Here is a 25468-nt window from a genome sequence, read left to right as displayed (position 1 = left end):
AATCCTAAGTTCTTCTTGTCCTGTTATTGCTAAAGTACACGGTGCTGTCCTGATGCAATGTATATACCTGCTAAAGCCCTTTGATATCGTGGGGCTCACTTACCTGGGTCTGAAGGGGCTCATCTCAGAGTTAGAAATTGAGAGGAGCCTATACATTGAAGTCAGGGGCTTGATTCAGAAACCTAAATGGGATAAGAGTTTTGTTGTATGACACAATGGGAAGATAATGGTGTTGAAGAATAAAGAACAATATCCCCTGACATTATCTTTGTTATATAAACTCGTTGATCCCATCAATTCTGTGCATAGTCTGTTAACAGGGCAGCTACTTGAAGCTTTTTTCCAGTTTTTAATCAGTTCTTGGTTGGGCAGCTTCCCCATCAGAATCGATGCCATTTTGCTTGAGTAAGAGGACGGGTAAAAAGGAGAAAGCATTTTGGAGTTTGTAGCGGTGTTAAGTCTGTAAAACTTCTTAAGCCCCAGCCAGCCGGAGAAGCTAAGACACCGAATCGGCTCTGCCAGGCACCTGCAAGCATGCTCACACCCAGGGTTGTCATTGCTGTGGTCCTGTGTATGTCCCCGTAAATCAGCAATGTGCCGGCTTTCCCTCCTCCTGGCTTTAGCGCTGGCCTGCAGGTCCTTCTGTTTCTGCACGGGGGTGAAACCGTGTGTCTTGGGCGGCAAGTGCAGTTTCCCGGCGGTTGCGTTATGCTGCCCTCTAGTGGTAAGATACTCTGGTCGCAGCCTTCTCTCAAAAGCAGGGCGCTCTGGGGCGCTTCTCTCGCTGCCTCGTTCACACGTTAATGCTGTCCTGGAAGAACCGTCTTGCTTTGGAAAGGTTGTCTAAAAGTAACAAAAACACTTAGGAAGTTCTTAACAGCGGAACTTTGTAACAAAGTTGATGTGAAATGAGAATGGGACTTTGACAACATGATTCAGTTTCAGGTTTAGTTTTTAGGTTTCCGTTGGCTGCCTCAGCCATTCTTCTGTGGTGTTCTTTGAACTCAAATGGAAGAATATTTGTGGGAAAAGTACAAAATACCAAGTCAAGGGGTTTGAGTTATCACTCCATTTCAACTGTAAAGTGTTGGTGAAACTTTGGATGTCATTTTCCCCTACCATTTTCTGTGTGGAGAGTGGAGTGACAACAATAACTACTTCATGACGGTGTTTGAGGATTGTTGATGGAGACAAGGTCCTCAGCGCAAAGAATATGTAGTGTAAAAAACAGTAATACATGGCCTGTTTCAATAGGACCCGGGATCTTTGAGAGAATCCTGTCTCAGGAGTGGTATTTTTTCATAAGCTTGCAAAAAATCAGGGAGAGTTCTTACTATATGTAGATCATAATGTGTAGGTTTTTTGGTTTTCAGTGAATTCTTGCCTTGTATCACAGACTCTGAAGCAGATGGAGGCCAGGGGAAAAAAACCCACAACAACAACAATAATGAAAATGAAACACCCACCCACCCACCAGATTTAAGTTGTTTATTTTTCTTTTCTTTATTGTTCATGTAGGCATATTAGAATATGTTTTGTCAGCATGTTTAGACCTACAATGATTAAATCATTGATTAATTAGTGTTAATCAGTTGTTGATTTAACCTCTAAATTAAAAAGAATAGGTAATTATTTTGAGATAACTAGAAAGTAATAATAATTTCAAGTTACTGTCTGGTATCCATCTAACTGTAATGATATACAGGTGAAAATTCCACCAATTATCCTGCTGATAATTAAAACCTCTTCTTCTAACAGAAGAAAATTCACATGCATTTTTCTGTATTCTTCCACAGGCATAAGTATAGGAAGAAGGGAAGTTCATAATTCGCATCACCTCCAGCCAGTGTCGCTTTTTTCTGCCCATGCAGCAGTAATCTGGGGGACTTTAGATCTCCAGAGTACAGCAATTAGGTAAGACCTAATGGTTTTCATAAGTCCAGATTGATGAGAAGGTGTGTCTCCGTTTTTGGAGGCCACTGTTCAGGACTTGGCAGATAGATGTATCCTCTACTTAGGTCATTCAAGTGAGGCAAGTGGACAGTTCATTTAACACTGATCAAAGCTAATTTGAGGGGTGGCAGATGTATGCTAGATGGGTTGTACCTCAGTGTGTTTTGAAGTGTTGCTCTAAAGGCATCAGTGAAGGATTTCCTGTGAAGGGAACAGCAGTAATGTAAGTTCCGTGACTTGTCAGACAAACCACGTTCTGTGCCTGTACCCTGTACCAAATTGCTATTTGCTTGGGTGCCTTGCTTTGTATGTAGTAGCTTTCTCACATGCGGGCTTTTAAGACACTGAAGTGTTGCTTAGTCTTTAATATATGTACGGTTCACCACCTCTATGGTCCACCACCACTTAAGGCCCTGAAGTTAGCTAACGACATTAGATCAACTCAGCATCCCTCCCCCAAGTGGTCAAGGACTGGCGCTTGCTGACAACTGACTTGCTACTGCTAATGAGGGTTGAGATGAAGCTGTACCTCACAGATCAGTGCCATGGACCTCCATGTGCATAAATTAATTGTGGATAATTGTTTGATCACTTACAAACACAGGACATAATATTGAAACTAAATAGTCCTCACATAGAGAGTCATCAGGGAGAATATAAACTCCTCAGTTAAGTGTTCTCGATTGCCTGGGGGGAGTCGAGATTTGCAGGTTAGGTGTGTGCTACCTGGGTACCAAGATAGATCCCTAAAGTGAGACAAAATGAACAACTCTGCCTTACAGCAAGTACAAGATACATCATGGTTTAAAAAAGGTTTCAAACTGAAAAATAGGTCTACTGCAACATCTAATAATTCTCCAAACGTTATCTACTCTGCCTTGCTTAGATACCTCCCTTAAAAACACTAGAAGAGGAGCAATGCTTTGATAAAATATTTAAAGAACTAGATCCTCATCCAAAGATTATTGGCAAAGAGGCTTCTTTTGATTTTCAGAACCTGAGAACCTGATTTCAGCTTTTGATTTCTATTGGCACAGCCCTGTTGTTTCAGCGGAGTCTGTCTGGCTTTCCAGTGACATCACACCTGGTTTGAAATCATAAGGGAAAGCTGTTCGCTCGTTTTTCAGTCACAGTAGGGTCTATCCAGAAGTCTACGAATATATAGATTTATGGTCTTTCTGAAAGTAGTTCTAATTATGTTAGCAATTGATATCAACCCCTGTGGGCATTCAGTAGTCAAGAAATCTTTTATGTTACTTAATTCAATTAAAGTTGATATTAAAGGTATACTAAACAATTCTTAGTAAGCAGTGGGAAGTGCCGCCTTGTGGACATTTCTTCTTTTACTTTCTCTCTTTTTTGTTTGGTTTTTTTTTTTTTTGTGGGGTTTATTTGGTTGGTTGGGTTGGGTTGGGTTTTTGGGGTAGTGTTTTTGTAGCAGCACGGTTGAAAAAACATTGCAAGGAAGTGCACAGTAGAGTGAAATATTTTATCAGAGAGCACAGTACAAGACTTAAACACCTTCTGGTTTTTTGTTGTGTTTTGTTGGTTTGTTTTTTGTTTGTTTTTTTCTTTTTAATATTAGGAATAACTATTGCAGCTTGATACATTGTTTGGCTTATGTGTGATGGATTTTCCATACATGTGTGGTAAGAAAGGAACAAATTTCTTCTCAGACTGGGTATGTAATTTTTTTTCATAAGTAGCATAGCCTGCTAGTTTTGGGTCATCACATGATACTATCTGTTTTTACCCTATTGGCTGCATAGTTTTCTCTTTAGAAGCTGGGAAATTTGCTTATAGCCCTTAACTGTATCCCTAACACCTCATCCTACATTGTTTTAAGTGAAGTCAGCAACTGGCTGCCTTCAATTCTTCACTAAGTATAGAAAAATTAACCCATTCCTTACTCTCTTACAAGAACTTTTCCTACAGATCTTTCAAATTTTTAAGGGTCAAGCCCATTAAAAAATGAATTATTTACTATGTAGCAGTGACAAAGTTGATTTCTGCAGATGAATTACTTCTAAATCAATATTACTTATACTATGTCAAAAAGTTTCCTTCTATTTATTCATCCTCTCTTCAGATTTTTGAGTTTATATGCCCTTTTGTGCTGATTTATGTTTCCAGATGTGCTGTCTTTCTATGTACAAGAAGTAATTTAGATGTGACAGTAAAGACAGAGAATTTCTTTATAACAAACACTGTAGATACTACTAATTAATACTTTTAATAATCTGTTTCTCCCTGCTTAAACCACACAATACCAGGATTTACCACTGATTCTCTGGAATTTTATATCAGTAGTGACCGGGAAGTCTATTTACTATGCAAATAAAAATAAGTAGTACAAATAGTGTTAAGGTTAGGGAAAATATTTGACTAGAAGATAGTAGATGTGAAAAGTACATGTCTGAATGGCAAACAGTTAGAATGGGTTGACACAAACCATTATAGCTCCATGGAAGTTAATAAACCTATACCAATTTATATGAATCAATAGTAAAAATAATGAAATTAAGAATAAAAAGGGGGAACTACGGATGGGACTTGGAACACGCAGTGATGAAGTTGCAGGAAAAGCACACAGCAGAGATGACAGCAGTGCTTCAGCCACTGGAATATTTTTTTCTTTGGTTCTGTATGTCAGGTAGTTGGCTCATAAATGTTTTTTTATACGTGGAAGAATGTGGACTAGGTAAGAATGTAGTTGAGTTTGTCTCTAGCTTAAAAAATACACTTAAATGGTCCAGCCGCTGGATGTCTCTCTTGTTCTGCTTACATGAATGGGGACTGGCCTTTCAGAGTGAAAAACCTGCATCTGGGGAAGATAAATAGGTCAGTATGGAAAGCCAGCTGCCCAGTGCTGCCCAGCTGACTGAAACGATATGACACCAGTCCAACTGTCAACACGATAGACTATAAGCATGAGATGTAAGCAAGATTAACAATTGAGAAATCCATTCTTCTTCCATTACAAAAGCACTTCTTACCAGCGCCATTCTTCTCAGTTGTGCTCTGCACATCTGTATTAAATAACCTGCTGCCAATAATTGAATATTATTTGAGAAAATAAGTTACAAATCAGTAGTGCCTTTCTCGATAATTACAGTATGTAAGCAAATACGATATTAGGCTGGATAGTGGAAATGCACCAGGTGAATTTTCTTTTTCCCTGCCAGGGGTTTCTGGCTCAGGTCAGTTGTAGTTGGTAATAACTTAAGCTAGACAAGAACCCGATTTCCCTTTTCTAGAAGAGTCTGCACCTTCTATTTATTTCTCTGCTCTCAAACAGAATTGAGAGACACACGCATTTAGAACTTCCCAGGAAATCCTGTTCTGGAAAAGTAAACATTAGGAGAGACCTGTGTGAGCTGAGGGCACAGAACCAGGTACTTTGTTTTGCTCAGCTGCATTGCTTAAGCAATGGAAATCTTTCTGCAAGCAAATTATCAGCTCTTGTTTGTTTGAGGCATCAAAAATAAATGAATGCAGGAGAATGCTTAAGAAATCCTTTTGTGGTTAAGAACTTTGAGGTCTCTGACTTGTGTAGAGTTTTGTACTGCTTTGTAGCACACATTTCAGTGATGTGAAATACAGGGGAGAACAGAGTGAAGCCTCAGGCACTGATTTCAGAACCTGTGAAGGTGAGTGCTGAGAGTTTAGGGTTTCAGCAATTTAGCTGGGATAATAGGGTTAGGAAGGCATGTAATAGAGATCTTTAAGTTTCATGGTAATGTGATGACTAGGTAATTTTTTCCATTCTTCAATTCTCCACGCTATTTTCAGGAAGAGTTTCATGTGTATATTGTGAGATAGTATGTTTCCTTATATTCATCCTATTTATTTGTTTAATTCTTTAAGTTAAAAACCAACTTAGATTACAAATTCTGAATGCTAGTAGTCTGCTATCTTTCAGAATTTTGCGGGATTTTTTTTTCTGTATCTCTCAGTATATACGAAAGAAGTTACGTAACTTTCACTGTAATGGTGGGCCAATATTTGAGCTCATTTAGTTTATTTCTGTCCAGAATGTTAATGTGAAGTGATACATCTTTGTGTACATTCTTCATAATCAGAGTGGGATTAAACTGAGGTCCTGTTTCCCTGAATGTAGCAGGAAAAAAAGACAATAGGAAACAGCTTCTTTGGCAGTAACTCAAGTCTCTTTCCAATCAGTGCTGCACTCAGAAAACTCTTGCTCCCTGTTTTTCTCCCTTGATGGGGATTCAGGATCATTCTACAAAGTATTTCACTGTTTTAAGGGGTTTTTTGCCTGCATATGTAACATTTCTGACTAGGTCACTTAGACCATTTTGCAAAATTTACGTATACCTTTGTGTTCGCATCCACATGGCTCAGATCTTTTTTTTTGCCTGGCTTGTGACTGGTGCTTGGGAGGCTATCTATTTGTCTGCATCTTCTGTTTGCCCACAGTCACATTTTAGAATGATTTTCCTCTCTAGGACTGCAAACTGGTTTCATTCTGCTCATGTTTCCTGTCGGTTTTCTCTGTAGCCATTAAGGAAAACAGGCAGGGAAAGTATGCCTCCCGCTTCTTTGTAAAGGGTGGGGGTTTGAGCCAACCTATTAATGTGTTTTGAAATGTGCTGTTACCAATTCTTTTGAGCTTCACTTCTTTTTAAAGGACCTGAATGGCATTTGGTTGTCCAAGAAGTTTTGCTTTCTCTTATCTTGGACAGTGAAATTTAAAGAACATCAGAAGTGTTGCCTAACAGTCTAAACTAAGCCTTAAACAAGGGGATGTGCTTATTGCCATGTTTTTGAAGTCCAGGGCAAACAAACCTGCATTTTGCTATACTGAATATTTTAAGGCCTCTACTCCTTCTGGATTTTAGCTTTTCCAGGTTAGTATTGGGAAAGATCTTTGCCTAATCCTGATTATAAAAACAATAATGAGAAGCGGTTATTTAGTGCAAGAGCCAGATTGTATGGTTGTTATCTTTGACTAGCAGCGAAACCCCTGGAGAGTTATTTAATTTTGTAAATTAGCATGCAGTTAGAAAAGGAGTTTCACTTTTAGTATTTTAGGGGATGTTTGGATTTTTTTTACCAGCAAAATCAAGAATAAGCATCATCACAAAGTACGGTTTCTTTATAAGCTTTCAGCTAGATTTAGTGATTGCTTCAAAGTTCATTATTAATTATCCTATATTGTGCCTTGCAACAATATTTGTCCCAGTGTTGTCAGAACTCCCTGTAGTGTGGAACTATTAAAACTCTGCAAAAGGACACATGGAGGGAAAAAGGGATAATAATGTACGCAGATGAGTGCAGTACAGAGCTCTGAAGATCCAGTGTATTTTTAGTCAAAAGCAAATGGCTGTCTAATTCAGGAATTATGGAAGAAGAGTGGATCTGTAATTACGTTCATAATTAGAGAGGTCCTTTTTTGGCGTTTAATCCAAATAATGTAAAATGTTGGTTTCTGAGCACCATAGAAAACATCAAAGCCGATAATGTAGGAGGTTGTTGTGGTCCAGGGAAAGGAGGGGGGGACTGAATTCTATAGCAGTGAAAATCAGCATTGCTCAGTTGGAGCTCTTTATTGTTATTGATGTACACTAGTTGAAAATTGGTTTATGACTTCAAGTTGCATAGAAACAAAGTAAACCAAAGGAACTGTTATGAAAGCATCCATCTAGGAAAACATTGGGGGAAGAAAAATACAGTGAAAACAGCACTTGTTCTAAATTAAATTTCTCTTAAATTTAATAAAGTTTCCTAGTGGGGAGTTCCTGGAAAATGTGGACTGAAATGTGAAGCAAACTTTGATTGCTCTTTTAGCTGCCTTGACAGTGTATTTACAAGAACTAAATTTTTTTCCCCCCTTTATTTCTAAAGAAGCTTTCTAGAGAAAAATACCGATGCTTCATAACCTCCTTAAGAAACATTTGCTATGATTGTTTCCAAAGGAACAGCTTAATAGTTCCATAAATATCAAAGTTAATAGGCCTCTAAAAAGAAGGAAAATTGCCTGTAGGTGATTTCTACTTCTGCAGAAATAGTTTGTCTAAACTTTCTCTCAAGGCCTGTTACCTATTACTGCATACTTTGCTGTCCTGTTTTTAGCTGGTTTAAATCAACATGGGTAGAGCAATACTTAAATAAAATGTACTTGAGGGTAAAACACGGTCTAACAAATAATATAAAAAATAAACAATATTAAGCATAGCTTGTGACTATAAGGAGATCAGAAACAGTCTAATGGTGACACACTTTTTTTTTGAAAATGCAAGAGCTGTGCCATATCACCATAAAGCCATACTTACAGCTTTGAAGGAAAGATAAAATCTTTTTAAAAGTGCCTTCCAGAAAAGAGTCTGAGAAAAAAATTGGGGTTTTTTTCTTGTATTGAGTTGCTGTTTGGTATGCAGTAGGAGCTGCTTCTCTCTCTTTTTTTTTTTTTAACAGCCCTTTCCCCCTTGATTTTAATTTTAATGGTGTTAAGGCACCTAAAATTCTTGATAAGCAGCTTTTACTACTAGATATAAAATCATTATTTTCTGTGTAAACTTGGTAATGTGTGTAAGCTTCATAATGATCATACTTAGAAATCAAGAGCTCTTGCCTCCCCTTAGAGGTGCAGGAAAACCCAGCTGCTGGCAAATTAATTTATATTGTGCTTTACTGACCTTCCATGTAATATTGTGTTGTACTGGGGGTACTTATCATTATTAGACAGCTCACAGAATCATGCTTATGAAAAGACATGGGAAGTATGAAAAGAGATTGCTAGAAAATTGGGTCTTCCTGTTAGGGTTTCATAACAGGCTTTGAGCCCTGGTGGACTTGCAGCTGCTGGAGCCTTAAACCAGTCTAAATGCAGTAGAGCTGATTTTACAGAAGGCAGCAGGAGACTGAAACAAGGCTGAGCAGTGCTGGTTTGTGACAAGGGAACGATCCGAAGGCTGCTGGTACGCTCCCCATTGTGGCTGAGCTGGTTCCACCCAGGAAGGTGAACTGTGATACTGTGTGGGATTATCTGCATCCCCATCGGGGTGCCCATTATATGGAAACTAAGAGGCCCTTGCCCTACTCTTCTTTATTGTTTCTGGGTTTGCTAATTTCATATTATGTGTAGACAGCTGTTTATTATGTTAGATATTTGTATTTCACATTCCTCAAGTCTCCTAAATTCTTTGTCAGTGGGGAAGAAACATTCATGAAGTTTATCCACTGGCAAGTTTTAGAAGTCTAATGTTTTACGTAGGAGCTTTTATCAAAATCTTTTTTTTTTTGAAAGCTAATTCTAGAAGTGTATTGTTACTAGTGACACCACTGTAAGACTGTGTCCCTCTGGAAAGTGTATGCCTCCTTAGAAAAGATGATTAAATCTGGTAGTCTTGATTTAAGAGTGAGCTGTTAATCCCTCAGCTGCTGTTTTTTTAACAAATCCATCCCTGATGCTCCATTGCAGGTTGTAGTGTACAATAAGGAAAAACATTTTTTCTCCGTCAGGCAACAAGTAAGCCTCTCCCCTTTCCCTCTGTTCAACTGCAGTTGAACAAAAAGCATCGTAGAAACATAGAGGTAGAAACAGAATTCAACTTGTATTTCTTATAATCACTAGGTACCATATAAAATAAAACTTAATCTACAACACTTCTGTCTTTAAAATGTGTGTATCTTCTTTCCCCACTATCCTATTCTGAAAGAATGAGGCAGGAATGAACCACGCAGTTAGGCTGGCTCTGGTCTTCTCTTGCTCTGCTGTGGCTGTAGCATCAAAATTTCTATTACCTCTCTCTCGCTTGATCTTGGGGGTCCTTCTCTACTCTTACTCGCCTTCTTCCACTGATCACTCTGTCCTCCTTGTGCCACTCTTCCCTTTTCTTGATTCTTCAGCGTTTCAGTTTGCTCCACATTGGCAGGACTGGACCTAGTGTATATTTTGTTCTGTCTGATGGGGGAAGTTGAAATTTAGCATCCCTTAGATTTCTCCGGGTGTTGTGTAATTGAATTGTCCAGAGTGTTAATCATCATTTGATTATTCTGACATTCTTGATGAAAAAGTAAGTACATTAAAATCATAATGTAATTACCGAATTTGCTTATAGCATGAATGTATTTCTTCTCAGTGACACTGAAATTATTTACTACTCCAAATATTTGTATATTTTTTTGACAGATATGCAGTGGGCTGTGAGTAATTTTAAGGTGGCACAGTTTACTCCATGCAGCTTAAAAGGAAGGATTTCCCCCCCCCCCCCTTTTGACCCATCACATTTTATTATTAATGGCCATATTTGAATTGTCAGCTTTCCCAAAGCCTTGGTGTATGGGCTGGAATGATCAGATTAATTGTTTAAGCATGTCGTTGCTAACTAGGAGTACCGAACACCCCCTTGTTCTTGCTTTATCCTTTCTGTAGCAGTTCTTCTGTTTGTTTCATTGTTTATTTTTTTATTCATCCTGTTAGTTGAAACATAAGAATTTCAAGCCAAAATTCCATACCCTGTAATGTGGGCATGTAGGCTTCCAGGAACTGCGTGGGCTAGGAAGAGACTTTTGACATTGGAGGCAGGATGCTAAGGCAGCTCAGCTGGCAGGTTAATGATGATTGTCATGAATATTACATGATAGAACCAAACCAAAACTCCCAGAGAGACACTTACGCACAAATCTTACATAGCAACACAACCAGCTCAGACAGCTGGTTCTCTCTAGGCTTTCTTGAAAGAAGACAGTGCTGAGGCATATTAGGATGAGTTTTATAAACCGGAAAGCCAATTTGTGATGCACTGTTTGAAAGTTAGAGGTCTTAATGATTTATAGCTTGAAGCAGAAATGCGTTTGCTGAAGTAGATAAATAACAGGTAAATTACATCTGTGCTCCTCACTTGTATTGTTTCAGAATATTCTTGAGCTTTGTGCTTGCTAAAAATGTGTACAAGAGGTGAGCCTTACTGTTACAGTTCATACCAGCTCTCTGGTGTGCAGCTATAGTCCCACTTCTTGCTCTGAAGTTCCTCTAATCCCTTCTTTGCTTTTTTTTCCTCTCTTAAAAGGCCACATTGCAGGGCAAGAAATAATAAACTGCAGTTGGGTTTGTTTCTTTTTTGTGATTTGGCCCCAGACAGGATAAGAACTTGCTGTTTGCAGAGCTGCTCCTTTAGCTCCAGTTGTGCAAAGCTAGCTCCTGCTACATGGAAAAATTGCTCCAGCACATGCAAAAAAATTAAAATTCAGCAAGCTTGGACATAACTTTTTGAAGTAACGCCAACATAGATCTGGGATGATTTCCTTAAAGCACTGCAGTCATGCTCAGTTTCTAAAAGGATATCTAAATGTGAGACATGCTGTATGGCCTAGAGAGTAATTTTTGTTACGCTTCATAAATTGGGGTCAGATTCTGGCACATAACTTCCTTGACTTTTCTGGTTATGTACATTTATACTGACTTAATATGTGGTTCGGTGACTTTCAGACACCGAAAGGAATGAGCTGAAATAACAGAGTAGGTTTTCTCAGATAACTGCATGTAGGCATGATACATTTTGTGGTGTTATTCTGAGTATAAAAAGATAAAGTAAATTAAACTATTTTTAGGTGCTATGAGTCAGTCTAAATGAGTTGGTGGAAAAATATAAATGAAAGGACGGTCCAGTCAGAGGAAGTTATGGAGAGTAATCTTTTATATAAACATTCTGCAGAATTCATTTGCCTTTCCAAACCCTGTCTGTAAATCAAGAAGTGCTTTCCAGTGGCTCATGGTGTCATATGGCGCTAGCTGTCTTTGTTTTCAGTTCAATTGCATTAAAACCAGAATATATGTTTTTTAAAGTAGAATTTGAAAAGTATTCATCTAAATAATTGATGTGGTTATTCCAGTGATATTACATGACTATGAATAGTGTGCACAATCAGAAATAGGAAGTGGCCGGCAGGTTCCCAGCTGTGAAGAAAACAGTTCAGTGAGATGATTTTTCAGCTAGTATCAGGACAACCCCTGATTTATTTCTGTTGTTAAATCAAACAGCCTAGCGGGATGTGCATAATTTTTTTAAGGGTAACATAAACCAGATACGTTTAAAAGACTTAGTTTGACCAGCTTGTATTTGTGGTTTTCACAGTACCATGAGGAATTTACATGCATACTCGCTGACAGGGCTTGCAGTAAGTTGAGCTACAGTATTGTGGAATAGTAGTTTGTAACTATTTCCCTATGTATTTAAGTTTCCCATAAATATATATTACTCTGTGAAGCAAGTACAGCTAACAGAATTATTCAGATAAAATCTTGCTTAAGATTTTACTTTTTTTCAAGCTGAAAAGCTCCTTTAGGTGCTTAGGGAAGTTCAGGTTAATGTGTCTGCAAAGGCTACAACAGTTGTTCTGGGATTAGAGGGTCATTTCTTCCTTACTTGGAATAGCTATTTTCTCAGAAACTAGGTAAGCGTAGTGGATGAAAAGTTTACCTCTAACTTCCAGCAGCCCCCTCATTCTGCACATTTTGAATGTATCTTTACAACTTGTGACGTTGTTGGGAAACACCTTTTATACAATGTCTTCAAGTGGCTGAGCCAGAAATACTGTTGGGGTCATCATGGTTTCTACCAGTATTTCAAAAAATAAATGACCAATGGACATATAGGCAAATTCCAAGCGATGGCAGGCTTAGGTGGACATGGGTAAGATATGGGCACTTCAGCTGAAAGATGAAACACCACAAAGCGATACCTCTTTGGAGCAAGGAAAAGCTAGAGCTTCAGAAGGTAGCATTCTTGGTATTACAGCCATCTTAGGGTCCCACCAGGGCAGTGAACATTACTGTCTTCAAATGGCTTAAAGTCCCAATAGGGATGAAAGACAAAGGGAATTCAAAGGAAGCATCAGCTAATTTAACAGCCAGGAAACTTAGCATTAAGGACTGCGAAGTTGTAGTGGAGCTGAGAATTGCACCTTCGTTTCTGTGTCCCTGGTCAGCTCTTCAGCAGCAAAACTCCAGCCTTCTTTCTTAAACTAGAATGGGCATCGTTTAAAGACAAAATGAGAAAAATTGCTAAGTTAGGGACTGAAGAGCAGCAGTGTGATTTTCTGGGAATCCAGGCACCTGCAAGGTATCAAAGCCAAAGGCATCAGTATTTTTGGGAAGCGAGACTGAAGGTGTCAAGAAAGGAGCCAGCAGTCACAAACTGTTTAATTCATGCTGATTTTCCCAGAACTGTAGCCAAGGAGGATGTCACACTTTTCTGTTCTCAAGTTCAACCTTATCTCTGAGTGCATCTGCAAGTTTCATCTCTTTGGAAACCATGCTCTCCCATAAGTTATTTATAATCTCCTGCTGCTTCTCGTAAGTAGTATTTCGCTCACCTTCCTTCTCTCTGCCTTGGGTGGTTATATTCCACTGCTAGGCTGCTGCTTTGCACATAATCCTTTCAGCAGCCTGTTTTCTTCCAGCTCCAAGACATCCTAAACTCAGAGGAGATCATTCAGAGAAATAGGAAGGAAGTATTTACTCTTGGCAGCAGCAGTTTAGGACATATGTAATATTTAATGTGTAGAATCACAGAGGCTCAGCACATACTCAAACTTCCCTACTAAGCGTAGTGTTCTTAAAATCCTTTCAGCTTCACTAAAATTGATAGGTTGGTCTTTTGCATGTTAATACTGAGAGCTTTTCAGATATCCCTACAAGCTGCCATCATTTCATTTCTGTCTACCATTTTTGTTGTGTCAGATCAAAACTGCAGGGCATTATCTCTGCCCTGTACGTGGAATAGAAAATGTTTTGGAAAGACTGTAGGACTGTTGCCTTTGTCTAAATTGCTAGACCTGTCTGTGGTGTCTCTCAGACACACATGTATGTTTGTCTTTCTGTAACATGAAAATACATCACAAATGCCTTGAAATTCCTACTGTCAAAAAGTATTGCGTAACTATTTTAAAATACAGAGCATGCTTAAACAATAAATAAGGAAAAAACTGTGATATTCTTGAGATACTTCGACGCATAATGTAGGACACAGACATGTTACCTAAGAATTTAAACATGTCATCCTTTCAGTTAACACTTTTGCCCTAAGTATCCTTAGATCTGATGCACAGCTGCACAGTTCTGCAGTTCAGAAGGAACACTTTGCTTTTTGTGGAGCATGGTTTACTCTTTTTAATGAGCTTTTACCTTGCTCAAACATAAAAATTAATAAAGGGTTAAAGGTAATGAATAAATTTGAGTTACCTGGGCTTCATCTGAGATCATTATCAAAACAGCACTGCAATGTAAAAGGAATGGTATGTAGCCGCAGCCTCCAACAAGAAGAGTAGCCTCCTAGGATACTCTTGATTTGCCACAGCTATTTTGAACCAGTTATCGGTTTAATCTGTAAAGTTATCCTGCAGGCAGTTAATTGCTTGGTAACGAAGCTCTGCATATACAACACAGCTGATGTTAGTACCTCTGCAAAGGAGCACGGAACAAGGCAGAGGGAATTTTCACTTCCATTATCATCTATCTGCCCAAACTGGCTGAAACAAATGCTACCTGTAAGTTTTGGGTTTTTTTCTTCTTTCAAAGATTCTGTCATCCTACAGAAGGGTGCAAGGCTTTGAGTTCAGCTCTGCATTCAAATGTTCCTACAACTTTAGGCCTCTTTGGATTCAGTTCATGCATTTGACTCTTTGTAATCAGTCTAAATCTCTAATCTCTAAAGCCCAAGCAGGCATGCCAAGAAGTGGACTCAGATTTTCACAATGCAAGGGTTAGATCCAAGCCTCTGCTCTATCTGCTGCCTTTGCACAATATGAGACTGCTTTCAGCAAAATCTGGAAGGTAAAACAATAGACATTGGGACATTGATTCTTTTCCTTTTTCAGAGAGGTTTCTTTAAGTTGAGGAAGATTATGTCATGTTTTCATTTTTCTCGGATGGCTTATCTCCAAGATGGCTTGCACCCAGATTCTTCTAAACATTTCAGTTCTCAGAAGGATAATGTCTCATGTCAGAAGGATAAAGGCTCATGTCAAAAAGTACTGCAGAATACTGTAATCTGAACATTCATTCACAGTGCAGAATTTCTGATGGCAACAACTACAAATAACCTATGGAAACAGTAATAGGAATTGTTTATTCAAGAATACTTCCTGTGGCTCTGGAGTTCATCCAGGTGCACAAGCTTTGTTTTTCACAGAATGTTAACCTCTGTTCCTGTTACTTTGGATTTCTTGTCAACAGATAACCCAAGCCAAGAAGATCTAAGCTTAAGTTTTGTAAACAAGTAAATTAGGACTCACACCTCTACTGAACGGGAAGAAAAAACCTGAAAAAGAAGGCATCATGTAAAGACCAACAGATGGGTAAGGGTACAAGTTTACATTGCTCATTGACCATATCTGTCAGAAGCAAAAATAGGAAGCACTGTCTGTTATCAGACCTGCATGCACTGCTCTGCCAAACTACCTTACCAGTATGAGTTGTCCCAATAGCACACTAAGATACATTCTCGTTTCTCATCTGTTCTGTTTTGAGGATTAGGAGGTTTTTTTGGTCATGCCAAAATCAAAATCATGCCTATGCTATTAGAGTACTCCTGGCAGTGATGTGCACCTATCATACACATAGTTCTTTGGGACTCTGATTGAATAGAGAGAAAAAAGACCCCACCTTTTGATACAGCACTGATTTTTCTGTCAAAGCAGTCAAGACACATTCTATGTTATCACTATCTGAATCAGCATTTGCAGATAGGGCTCTGAGTGAAGTAATTATTACAAATCTGGAAGTTAAGCGGTTTTTTGTTTTAATCAAAGCATTCACAGACAAGATGGATTTTCTTTGAAAACAGCCATTCTGTACACCATGTAAATAGCTTTCATGTATAGGCTCATGTGTGTTTTACTTTATCTGAATATTGTTTATGGTGCATTTGTCATGAAGTTGCATGGCTTGTGTATTGTTTCCTGTATAGACAGAAAAGCATTAAGCAAAAGCATAAATGGATAATGGATAACAAAGTGTATGATTGTCACCACTTACGTCAGTTTTGGGATTTCAGGATACCACTGAGAATATCCGGTGTTCATCTGAAAATACCCAAATACTAATCAGACCTACTTAACACATCTCACTGATGTGCAGCTGAATCTACTGAATGGCAGCTTTTTCCACTCACAAAAAGCAGTCAGAAGTGGTGTTTTTTTTTTACTTTTTTTTCCCTGTCATTTTAACCAGATCAGCTGAAAAATTATTGTTGGACTTTTCACATCTCTTCCATTTTCTCTTGAGCAGATGCAAATTACATTGAACATGTTTCAGATAAGTATATTTAGCTATAGAAGAGACAGAATATATTTGTAAAAGTCAGCTAAACCATTTTTTTTCTTGCTTTCCTGCACCATCAATTGAGTTTTACATGTTCTTGGGAGTCTTGCAAGGGAAAACTGCAGCAATTAAATGCCTTTCCAAACTATCATTTGTTGAATATATAGCCCAATTGTGGTTTTGAAACAAAAGTTAAAGTGATTTACAAACTGTGTTAAGATTTCTCCCATTCCAGAACACTGCACCTAAATTGATAAGCATCCTCTTTCAATTTTTACGGAAATGTGAAAGTCTGGCAAGTGTGACAAGTGCAGTCTGAAACATGATCCTACACAGATTGCTGTTATGAATTCACAGCAGGTATCATCAGACCACCAAAAGTACTAGCCTAGACTGCAGTTCTCAAAGAGGCACAACGCCTTTTCTGCATAAGAAAACTAATACAGAAACTTAAATCAGCAAAACACTTGTATTTTGGCAAAAGGCCACAATAAGAATGGTGTCCATATACACATTGCAGTTAGGAAAGAAATATCCTCATTTTAAGTCTAATCCTAAATTCTTGGAAAAATCTCAGCCACTCAGTCTGCAGGATTCACAGTCCCTGCATTCTGACAGGTGGTCTTGTTTAGGTTAGGATGCAATAGGTAGTAACTGTGACTAACAGCTGCTAACACACCTTATACATTCTTAGTAGGATTTCGCTTAACTACGTCTTTACAACTGTAAAAATAAAGATAATATTTTGACTGGCATTTCTTAAGTCCTTTATTGAATTTTGGTGGTTTGTATTATTAGTCCTATTGATCCCATTCTTAATCAGAGAAGTCCTTCTTAAAGTATGGAAGACAGACTCTATCCTGTCACAAAATTTAGTTACACATATTAGTATCAAAGTCAGTGACTACTGAAAAGTGCCAGGTGGGAAACACCAACTTGGGTTATGCATCTTCTAAGCGATGAGCCCACCTGATAATTCTTAACATTTGAAGAGTAAACTATTATTAAATACCAAAGTAAGGTAATTCTTGCTGCAGCAATTCACTAAAACCTCAGACCTTGCAAACTCCCATGTTAAGTTAGAAAGACACAGATTAAAAGCAGCACAGCAAAAATAGTAACATTCACAATGTTATCTGGAAGCAGCAAGTAAATTGAAAACAAATTCTTCACTCTCCAAAGGAGGTACGGAGTAGTAGGAAGGCTACAATAGGGCTTTACACAGCTTGCTTGGTTTTGGTGCAATTTATAGATAGTGAGGGCACCTGTTTTACTGGAATAATACAGAGGTCAGGGAAATGCAGCTGACTGAAAAAACAAGGATAGCGTACAATTTGCTTGTCTGGAGTGCAATGTATAGATAGTGGGGACACCTGTCTGGAATAGTACAGAGGTCAGGGAAATGCAACTTACTGAACAAAGCCACCATAGCAGACAGTTTGCTTTTAAGCAAAATAAATTTCAGGCTGTTGGCAAGTAACAGCCTTAGACATAAAATAGTGTCATTAAATTAACACTAAAAGAAATACTGTGGTACTCTCAATTTTTAAAAAGTAGTCAGTGAAAACTTTTTAAGAATGATATGCCCACTTGAAGTCTTATTATCGTAACACTGTTCTATTGAGTGAGAACCTCAACTGAAATAGCCTAGAAAGAGATTAAATGTGAGTCCTTCAGTTCCCAAACTGAAATAAAAACAAAAAGGAAATATTTTGGATTCTAAAATGCACTCAGTTGTGATAAACTTGTCTTTCATAACAGAAAGGAAGGACTGGAGCATCCCCCTTCTGTTCACAGGCACGAGTGAGGGCAGGTTGGATTTACAAGGCTCACACTGCAAGAGTGGGGTTTCTATCACCTTTTCCTGTTGCAACAGGAGGGCTTCTTCACTGAAACTAACCTGAAATTTAGTACAGAGAAACAGTTACCTGCTTTGAGATCAGCAAAGGTGACCTTCATAGTGCAAACAGGAAAACCAGGGAGAGAATAGTAACACTAAACTACTCAGCAGTGATGAGTTACAATCCAGCTACAAGGTTTTGGAAATGCAGCTGCAGATGCTGATCCCAGATGAAGCCAAGACTGTTACAATAATCACAGCAGCACAGCTACTGAAGTTGCCCTGTAAGGAAGCATGCAAGGAAGGGGAGAGAAGGGGAAAAAGCAGTAGGCATTGGAAAAGTAGTTGTGAAATGTTGGCAAAAGAACAACCACTGTTACCACCCAACCCACATGCATTCCCATAAAGATGGCAGGTAGGCAGGTTACCATACCCCTGGGCAGGCAGCTTCAAGCAGACAACTCCTAGCTGCTGTAATCAACAGGTCAGCAGTAATAATAATAAAACCCAAAAAATAATTCTCTGAAGCAATATTATTTTCTTAGATGCTAAATTTTTTATTCCACCCCATAGCATCTTTCAGCAGGGGGGTGGGGCACGGAGTCCCTCCTGCAAATTAAGAGGTCTAATCGCAAGACACAGAACAAGTTTAGAATAAAACCTGTAACATTGTGAAAGAAAGGATAAATAAATAGAAGCAGGTTTTCCAGGTATTCAACTGACAGGCAGCTGTCTCTTGACAAGCATAAAGTGGAGATTCAGCTAATTAAAAAAAAAAAAAATCTCTTTCCTTCAAACAAAGTGGCCAAAATGCTGAAGAAACAGAACAAAATACAGATTTGTACTTTTATTGTATCTGTATTATTAATACAGAACTGGGAGCAGCTGCTCAGTTTCTACGCATTAATTCAATCTGTCACAGTGGCAGATAAATCCACATACGTTACAATTTACATCGTACTTAAGGCAGTGGAAGTCTGTGGTTAGCAGCAGTTTATATAGCACATGCCTTTACGGTCCTCTTGTTGCTGAAAGACTGCCAGAGAAACCCAGTAAAGGGGGTCTGCTTTCACCCTACTGGACCTGCAGTTTTTACATTAGGTTAAAAAAAGAGGAACATATTAATGCACGCTTCATTGCAACAGCAATGGTGAAGCCAGAGTAAAAACAAAGAAGAACTACAGAAATTAAAAATGAGAGCTAAAATTGTCAATATACAGATGCTAACTAGCTACAGGATACTAAAGTACTATAATAAACTTGTGATGTAAGAGCATGTAGTAAACCGAGTTATCTTTTCCTCTTTTTGTCAGAGAAAAAGTGGGGGAAGCTAGAAGGAAATCATCATAATCTAATATAGATGACATCTTTGATAGTTATTAAAAAAAATTTCAAGTGTCATTGACTCAAAACTACCATAATAGCCTTACTTAAAATGTCACAGTAGTTCTCATGGGGGAAAAAAGATTTTTCTTGGTTTAGAGCTGTAGGCTTTGCATAAATATTCCACAGTAACGGCATTTTAAGACTTTGAGTGGTTTTATATCCAGTATTCTCAAACCTATCAAATATTAAATTCCATACATTTTTAAAAATGTAAGCCTCCATTATACCTGTTTGTACATGTGATACCTACACTCACTTGAAGCACAGAAAATTGATGTTGCCTCGTCCAGGTAATGCATTCACACTTTTCTAAGGAGTGGGAAACAACTTGGGATTTACAAAAAGACCAGTCATGTTTCAACTATTAAAAACTTGCTTTTCTAAGGAAGGTAATTTTACATTACACACCTGTAAATTGAGAAATCCAGGCAGAAAGAATTTCATGTGAAAAAATGCCCATAATTCAAGCCAACAGCTCAAGTGTATGACGCTAATACAGATCTGTTTCCGCTAAGCTATCTGTGTTCAACACACATGTATTTTCCAAACAGAAAACTGACTCATGATAGCTAATTGTCATCAAGAACTCCAGAAAACAGGCAATCAAATCAAAATCTAACGTTTTATTGTGCCTCTCCCCGGGCATTTTCTAGGTACAAAAATGTTCCTCAAAATTCATCTTTAATGTTGAAATGTGGCTGATCTTCAGGTTTAAAGTCTAGATTGGGGCTGCCATCCTCATTGAGAATTCGTCGAGAAGTATAGCCAACAATTGGATATTTGGCCTTATAAACATTATTGAAGATATCATCCAGGGACTTCAGTTCCTCTTCTGTGAGTCCTGTCTAAATGATATATGGAAATGAAAGTCCTGTCTCAAAGAAATAAAAATACAGATATTTACATGCATTTTTCTTTTTTATTACTATAAACCTCAGGGTCAGCTTTTGGGTTTACTCAGCACAGCGTGATTAAAAAATTGATAGTATAACCTGTAATTTTATTATTTTCATTCAAATTCAGCCTTGTTAGAACTTTAATATACTCAGGTCAAACAAATCATTAATCTCCCTTCATTTTCCCTGCATAAGTAAATCGCACCTCAAACAAGCAACAGCCCACTGCCAGAGTTAGCATCCACTGCCACGTCAGTGACGTAGGATACACTAAATCAATTGACAAAAAGTGATGTACTCTCTTTGGAATCATCTTTTTAAACACCAGGTCATTTCCCCTTTACATGCTTACATAAACTGTATTGATTCCATAAATCAAAAGTTTCCTCTTTAAGGCTGTCAGCACTGCATCTTTCATGAGCAGCAAATACATATCCATTTTGTGTATTTAAAGACTATTAATGCATTTTTGTTTTAAAGATATGGATCAAATTAATACAAGTAATACAATCATTCACCATCTTGCAAAAGAATAAAACTTTGCAAAACAGAGTTAAACTAATAGTTCATTTTCTTACTATGTCATGTGTAAGATCTGCTGGATCCAGAGACATCTTTGCAACTCCTCTTGTTGAGTCTTTTCCAACCAAAGCATTGTATGGGGCTCCTCTTCCATAAAATTCTGTCAGATTTAAAAAAAAAAAAAAAAAAAAAAGAAATCCAGTGATGATCTGGCAATGTACAGGGTATGTTCAGCTTCTACTTTTCACCAGCCTGTTACACTTGTCAGTGAACTGAAAGCAGTAACTCAAGTCTTAAGACTCTTCTTTGCAAAACTGACTTCTGATTTGCTACTTTCTGATAATATAGCCCAGTCCTTTTAAAAAAACAAAACCAAGGGTGGGGATATACAACACAACTGTTGAGTTCCTATACTGCAGTCTTAAAATTTACCTATTATTTAGGGAGCTATGCTTTACATTCTCCTGAGAGGTTTGTAGGCTCCAGAATTTGCAGCGGCAAGCCTTGTCTTAACACGATTTGAAGATCAGCCAACATATATGTCCAGACAAGCTACATTAACAAGCTTAGTACCAACAAAGCAACAAGCCATTAGTTTGCTTATGACGACGTTAAGGCAAATGTCCAGGACCCCTCCATGGTCCCTTTTTTACAGCAATCTGGATTAAGTAGCAGGAGTTCAAATTAAAGCATCTGTAGTTCTTAGAGAAGGTACAAACAGCAAATACAGCAATAAATGGTTTAGGTGTAAATGATGAGACAAGAAGCCTCATGAAACAAAATTTTATAGGAAAAAAAAAATACTGAGCCCCTCGCCTTCCTTTCAAAACCAGTGTCAACTCTTCCAAGAGTTTTGACCAAGCCACTGGGCAGCACAGGTAAGCAAACACCAGCACAAAAGGAAAAGATGTAGCTGCAGCAATGCTGACGTTGTGTAGTGCAATATGGGTGCATCCAAGTTAACTCTGACCTGGTCAGTTCACGTACTGGTGCAATCGAATGCTGTAGTACCAGCGTCCACGTGGCCTGACCCCACATCTGGCAGGGACTCGGGGGTCTGGGCAGGCATCTTGAGCACTCAAGCTAACTAGACTACATTGGCTTGTCTGCCTGTGTCTACTGTAGTCTCAAACCAGTGTAAGTTCTAGACAAAACCTTAGTGGGGGAGGTATCAGAGGAGGAAAAATTATTTTTTTAAGGAAGGAAAAAGTAACTTCTTTTTGTTGCAATTGAACTGCAGGCTTCTAATACGTTGGGGCTATTCAAAAACAGATGACTGAGTAACAGCATGGAAACAAAGCAGACAGTAGAGAAGCAGCAAACTCACCTTTTCCAGAAGTGACATCAAATACTACTCCCTTCACCGCCAGGTAAATGGGCTGTCCTTCCTGAAAGGCAAGCCATCGATATATCCTCAACACCTGAGCACGGGCAACAAGCAATTAGTTCTAGCTATGAAATCCATAAGCACTCAGGACTCAAAGAAGAGAAATTCTCTGTTGTAGGTTTTCTCTTGCTTACGTGTGTACACAAGTGTACACCTCATCTCTCTTGAAATTTCTTACTTGTGCTTTAAACTGTCCCTGAGATTCTTTTTGTGGATTTAAGCATATGCAATGAGAGAATCTTTGTAATCTAAATGTCACAATCGTAGGAGACGTGTCCCTCTTGCAAAAGTCAGCTCATCTGCTAGAAGATGATCAACTGCATCTTTTTATTCCTAATGCAGATGGGTATTGCCCATGATAAAAGGGTGTATGGCCAACAGCATTCTTTATTTGATTAAGACAACAACCAATAAATACATAAATGCACGCAAATCTGATCTGCTGACATCTGATCTATTTAATAAGCCAGTGTTTCTGCTTTGTCTTTTTACGTGCAAGATGTATTTTTAGTCATGTGCTGGTTAGTTTCTTGAAAGTCTCTAGAGAAGACCGAGAAGGCCAGCCAGCAAGTTTTTCCAAAAAGAAGACAGACGTGTATCAATATAGGACTTTATGATTCTGATTGTGAAATTCTGCTGAGATCTCTGCGTCACAGAAAGCTAAACATTCAAGCTGAAATGGCTTTATTTTTGTCATCTTGTAGGGCAGAAAAAAGGGTCTAAATACATAGCTGAATCAATTATTGAGAGAAAATTACTTTGGCTCCAACTGAGGGTAATCAGAAATTCACTGGCGTGAGTACCTTATCAAGCAGGCAACAAATAAAACAGGAACGTGCTTCTAACGGTCTGTACCCAACTCCAACAGCCCCAAACCAGCAGGACAAACAAACAGCAGGCTAGCAACACACGGCTGCCAACAAGCTTCTCACGAGTGCCTACGCCGCAAGTTCCCCCGCAGTTACCGGGAGGGAGGGAATGGCACGGCGGCGGCGCAGGGGGGACCCGAGCCTTAGCGTGGCTGCAGGGAAGGCGGCAGCGCCCGGCGCCCCACGGGCCGCGGCCCAGCCCGGCTGGAGGAACCGCCCGGCGAGGCCCAGCCTCCCGCCCGGCCCTACCTGCTGCCCGTCGTATCTGGCCAGCTCGGGCTCGGTGAAGAGCCGCACGGGGGCCTCGGCCGGCGGCCTGAAGCGCAGCTCCCGCTCGGCCGCGGCCGGCAGAGCGCCCAGCAGGGCGGCCAGCAGCACCCGCGCCGCGCCCGCCGCCATGCCACCGGGGCGGGGGGCCGGGACCCTCCTCCGGGCGGCGGGAGCGGGTCCCTGCCGCCGGTAGTGGCCGTACGTGGGTGGGAAGGGCTCAAGCACGGCGCATGTGCGCGGGGAGCTGCCCCGCAGCAGCGAGCGGCGGTGGGGGCTCTGCGCGGTGCGGGGTGCGCCGGCACCGCAACAGGCCGCTGCTCGTAAGGCCTCCACCCCCCACCCCCCCGAAGTTTCTCTGCCTGCTGTTTTAGGTGTTCATGCACAAAATCAGCACGCGTGTGGCAGGCATCGTCTTTATGACTGGAAAAAAAATAATGACAAAGCCCAAGGAAGGAGAGAATAAATAGGAAATTTTCAGATGACGTCATTTCCCCACGCTGTAAATACAGAGCAGGGAAACATTCAGGGCTGGCGAAAGAATAGGCAGTTTGAAGTTTGTAATTCTATATAGAATTAAGAAAATTAAAAACTTTTGACAGTTGATATACGTATATCACACCCCTCACCATAGCGAGGCGAGCGAGGGCTGAGGGGGTTGATGCTGCAGCACCCAGCAACCTTACTGGCCGCCCTGCTGTATCTGCTGGGTACGGCTGCTCCTGCTGCAGTGTCCTGTGAAAGCTGAACAGAGAAGGATCTGGACAGCAAACAGGAGATAGAAATGGGTCTGATCTTTGCTTTAAGGATTGTATATAAAGTCTTCTGGTATAAAATCCATATGTCCTCCTCAGAGGAGACCTGTTCCGTGTTGCCTGAGGTAACGCCCTTTTCCAGAGGCTATCCAGGCAGTTCTGGACACTGGTACAAGCAGAGCTGAACTAGCTAATCCAAAGCATCATCTCCATATTTCTCTTCTGGATGACAAAACCAGCGCAAGATGAGAAGCACAGGGGAGTGAGGACATGCATGGGGTACAGGAGAGAGCACAGTACGGGAGTGACAAGCAAGGGGCCACATCCCTGTGCGAGGAGTCAGGCCAAGCCTCCAGAGCCAGCGCATGGGGAAGGCAAACTGTTGTGACCATCTGGGAGCTGACTGCTATCTGCTGTGGTAGGCTGAGTATTGGCCCTGTTAGGGTGAAGGTTTATGAGGTTGTTACCGTGATTCTCCTTAAGCAGTGAAGTTTGCCTACACTGCCTAAACGATAGCTGCGCTTCAGAATGGGCTTTGTCTGCTGGCTGGCTGTCACGTCCATTTGCTGACTGTGCACGCCGCAAGACAGCTATGAAATGTCAAGCAGAAAAGAGACCTTTAGTTAAAGGCTTTGGACAAAACTGCTTGTGAACGCTCCCATTACGTGCAAGAGCGAGCTCTGGCATTTGCCTGGTTGTTCTGCCTGCAAGTAACCTGCGTGGCTCGCTGCAGAGACCCATGCTGCTAGGAAATCAGCAAAAGTCTAATTTGTCAGTTTGGTTCAATCACATTATAGATCTAACTTTTAGCCTAAAATAATTATTTATTATTGTCTCCCCAGGGGAGGGCCGCAAGTGGTGAATCCTAGCTGACATCTGTCTGAAGTGTTAGTGGTGTGGGGGTGAGTTAGAGCCTGCCTTTGAATTACAGACATCTGAAAAATAAATAACAAGAATTAAAATACTTCCTTTCTGAAAGGGGAAGCTGTATATTAGGATAGTCGTCAAAGGACTTAAAGCCTTGGTTATTAACTTATGAGGGGTGGGTCTTGGGCATAGGGAAATGATGTGCTGAGCAGGGACTACAGCGTTGCGTCTCTGCAGGAAGTGTTGTGCATGCTTTTTCTTGATGATGATGATGAAACATTAACAATTACTTCCATGCTGGGAAAGAAAAATAGCTGTGTAGGTATTTGTGGACGGATGGCTCATGAGTCAGCTCTTCTGTGGTTTTGGCTTTGGCTTCTCAAGAGTGCCCCGTTCCGCCAGCACAGCGCGGGTGGGTCTTCGCAGGAGCCCTGCACAA

The 25468-nt window shown here is 39.9% G+C and overlaps 1 protein-coding gene and 1 long non-coding RNA gene across 2 annotated transcripts; one reads left to right on the top strand and one right to left on the bottom strand.

Annotated features, from left to right (window-relative positions):
* The first annotated feature begins 1800 nt into the window (after nt 1–1800).
* On the top strand, nt 1801–22179 carry LOC121096375. The gene is made up of 3 exons (XR_005830467.1): nt 1801–1914; nt 15155–15276; nt 22125–22179. It is a non-coding gene; the product is annotated as an uncharacterized LOC121096375 (long non-coding RNA).
* NENF (neudesin neurotrophic factor) lies at nt 20075–23718 on the bottom strand. The gene is made up of 4 exons (XM_040612276.1): nt 23390–23718; nt 22212–22272; nt 20941–21044; nt 20075–20311 (listed from the first exon to the last, which is right to left on the bottom strand). The coding sequence occupies exons 1-4, from the start codon at nt 23537–23539 to the stop codon at nt 20135–20137; spliced, it is 492 nt and encodes a 163-aa protein (XP_040468210.1). The 5' UTR covers nt 23540–23718; the 3' UTR covers nt 20075–20134.
* Between the last annotated feature and the right edge of the window lie 1750 nt (nt 23719–25468).

Source organism: Falco naumanni, chromosome 12, assembly GCF_017639655.2.
Source record: "Falco naumanni isolate bFalNau1 chromosome 12, bFalNau1.pat, whole genome shotgun sequence".
Lineage (NCBI taxonomy): Eukaryota > Metazoa > Chordata > Aves > Falconiformes > Falconidae > Falco > Falco naumanni.
The sequence above is the reverse complement of the archived record's forward strand: the minus strand, read 5'-3'. Positions and strand labels throughout refer to the sequence as shown.

Excerpts from the sequence above, each read along its gene's own strand:
- NENF (XM_040612276.1), bottom strand. The coding sequence starts at position 23,539 with ATGGCGGCGGGCGCGGCGCGGGTGCTGCTGGCCGCCCTGCTGGGCGCT. Across the intron at positions 21,045-22,211 it reads TGATGTCACTTCTGGAAAAG|AATTTTATGGAAGAGGAGCC; the intron begins GTGAGTTTGCTG and ends TAAATCTGACAG. Across the intron at positions 20,312-20,940 it reads CAGATCTTACACATGACATA|ACAGGACTCACAGAAGAGGA; the intron begins GTAAGAAAATGA and ends TATATCATTTAG.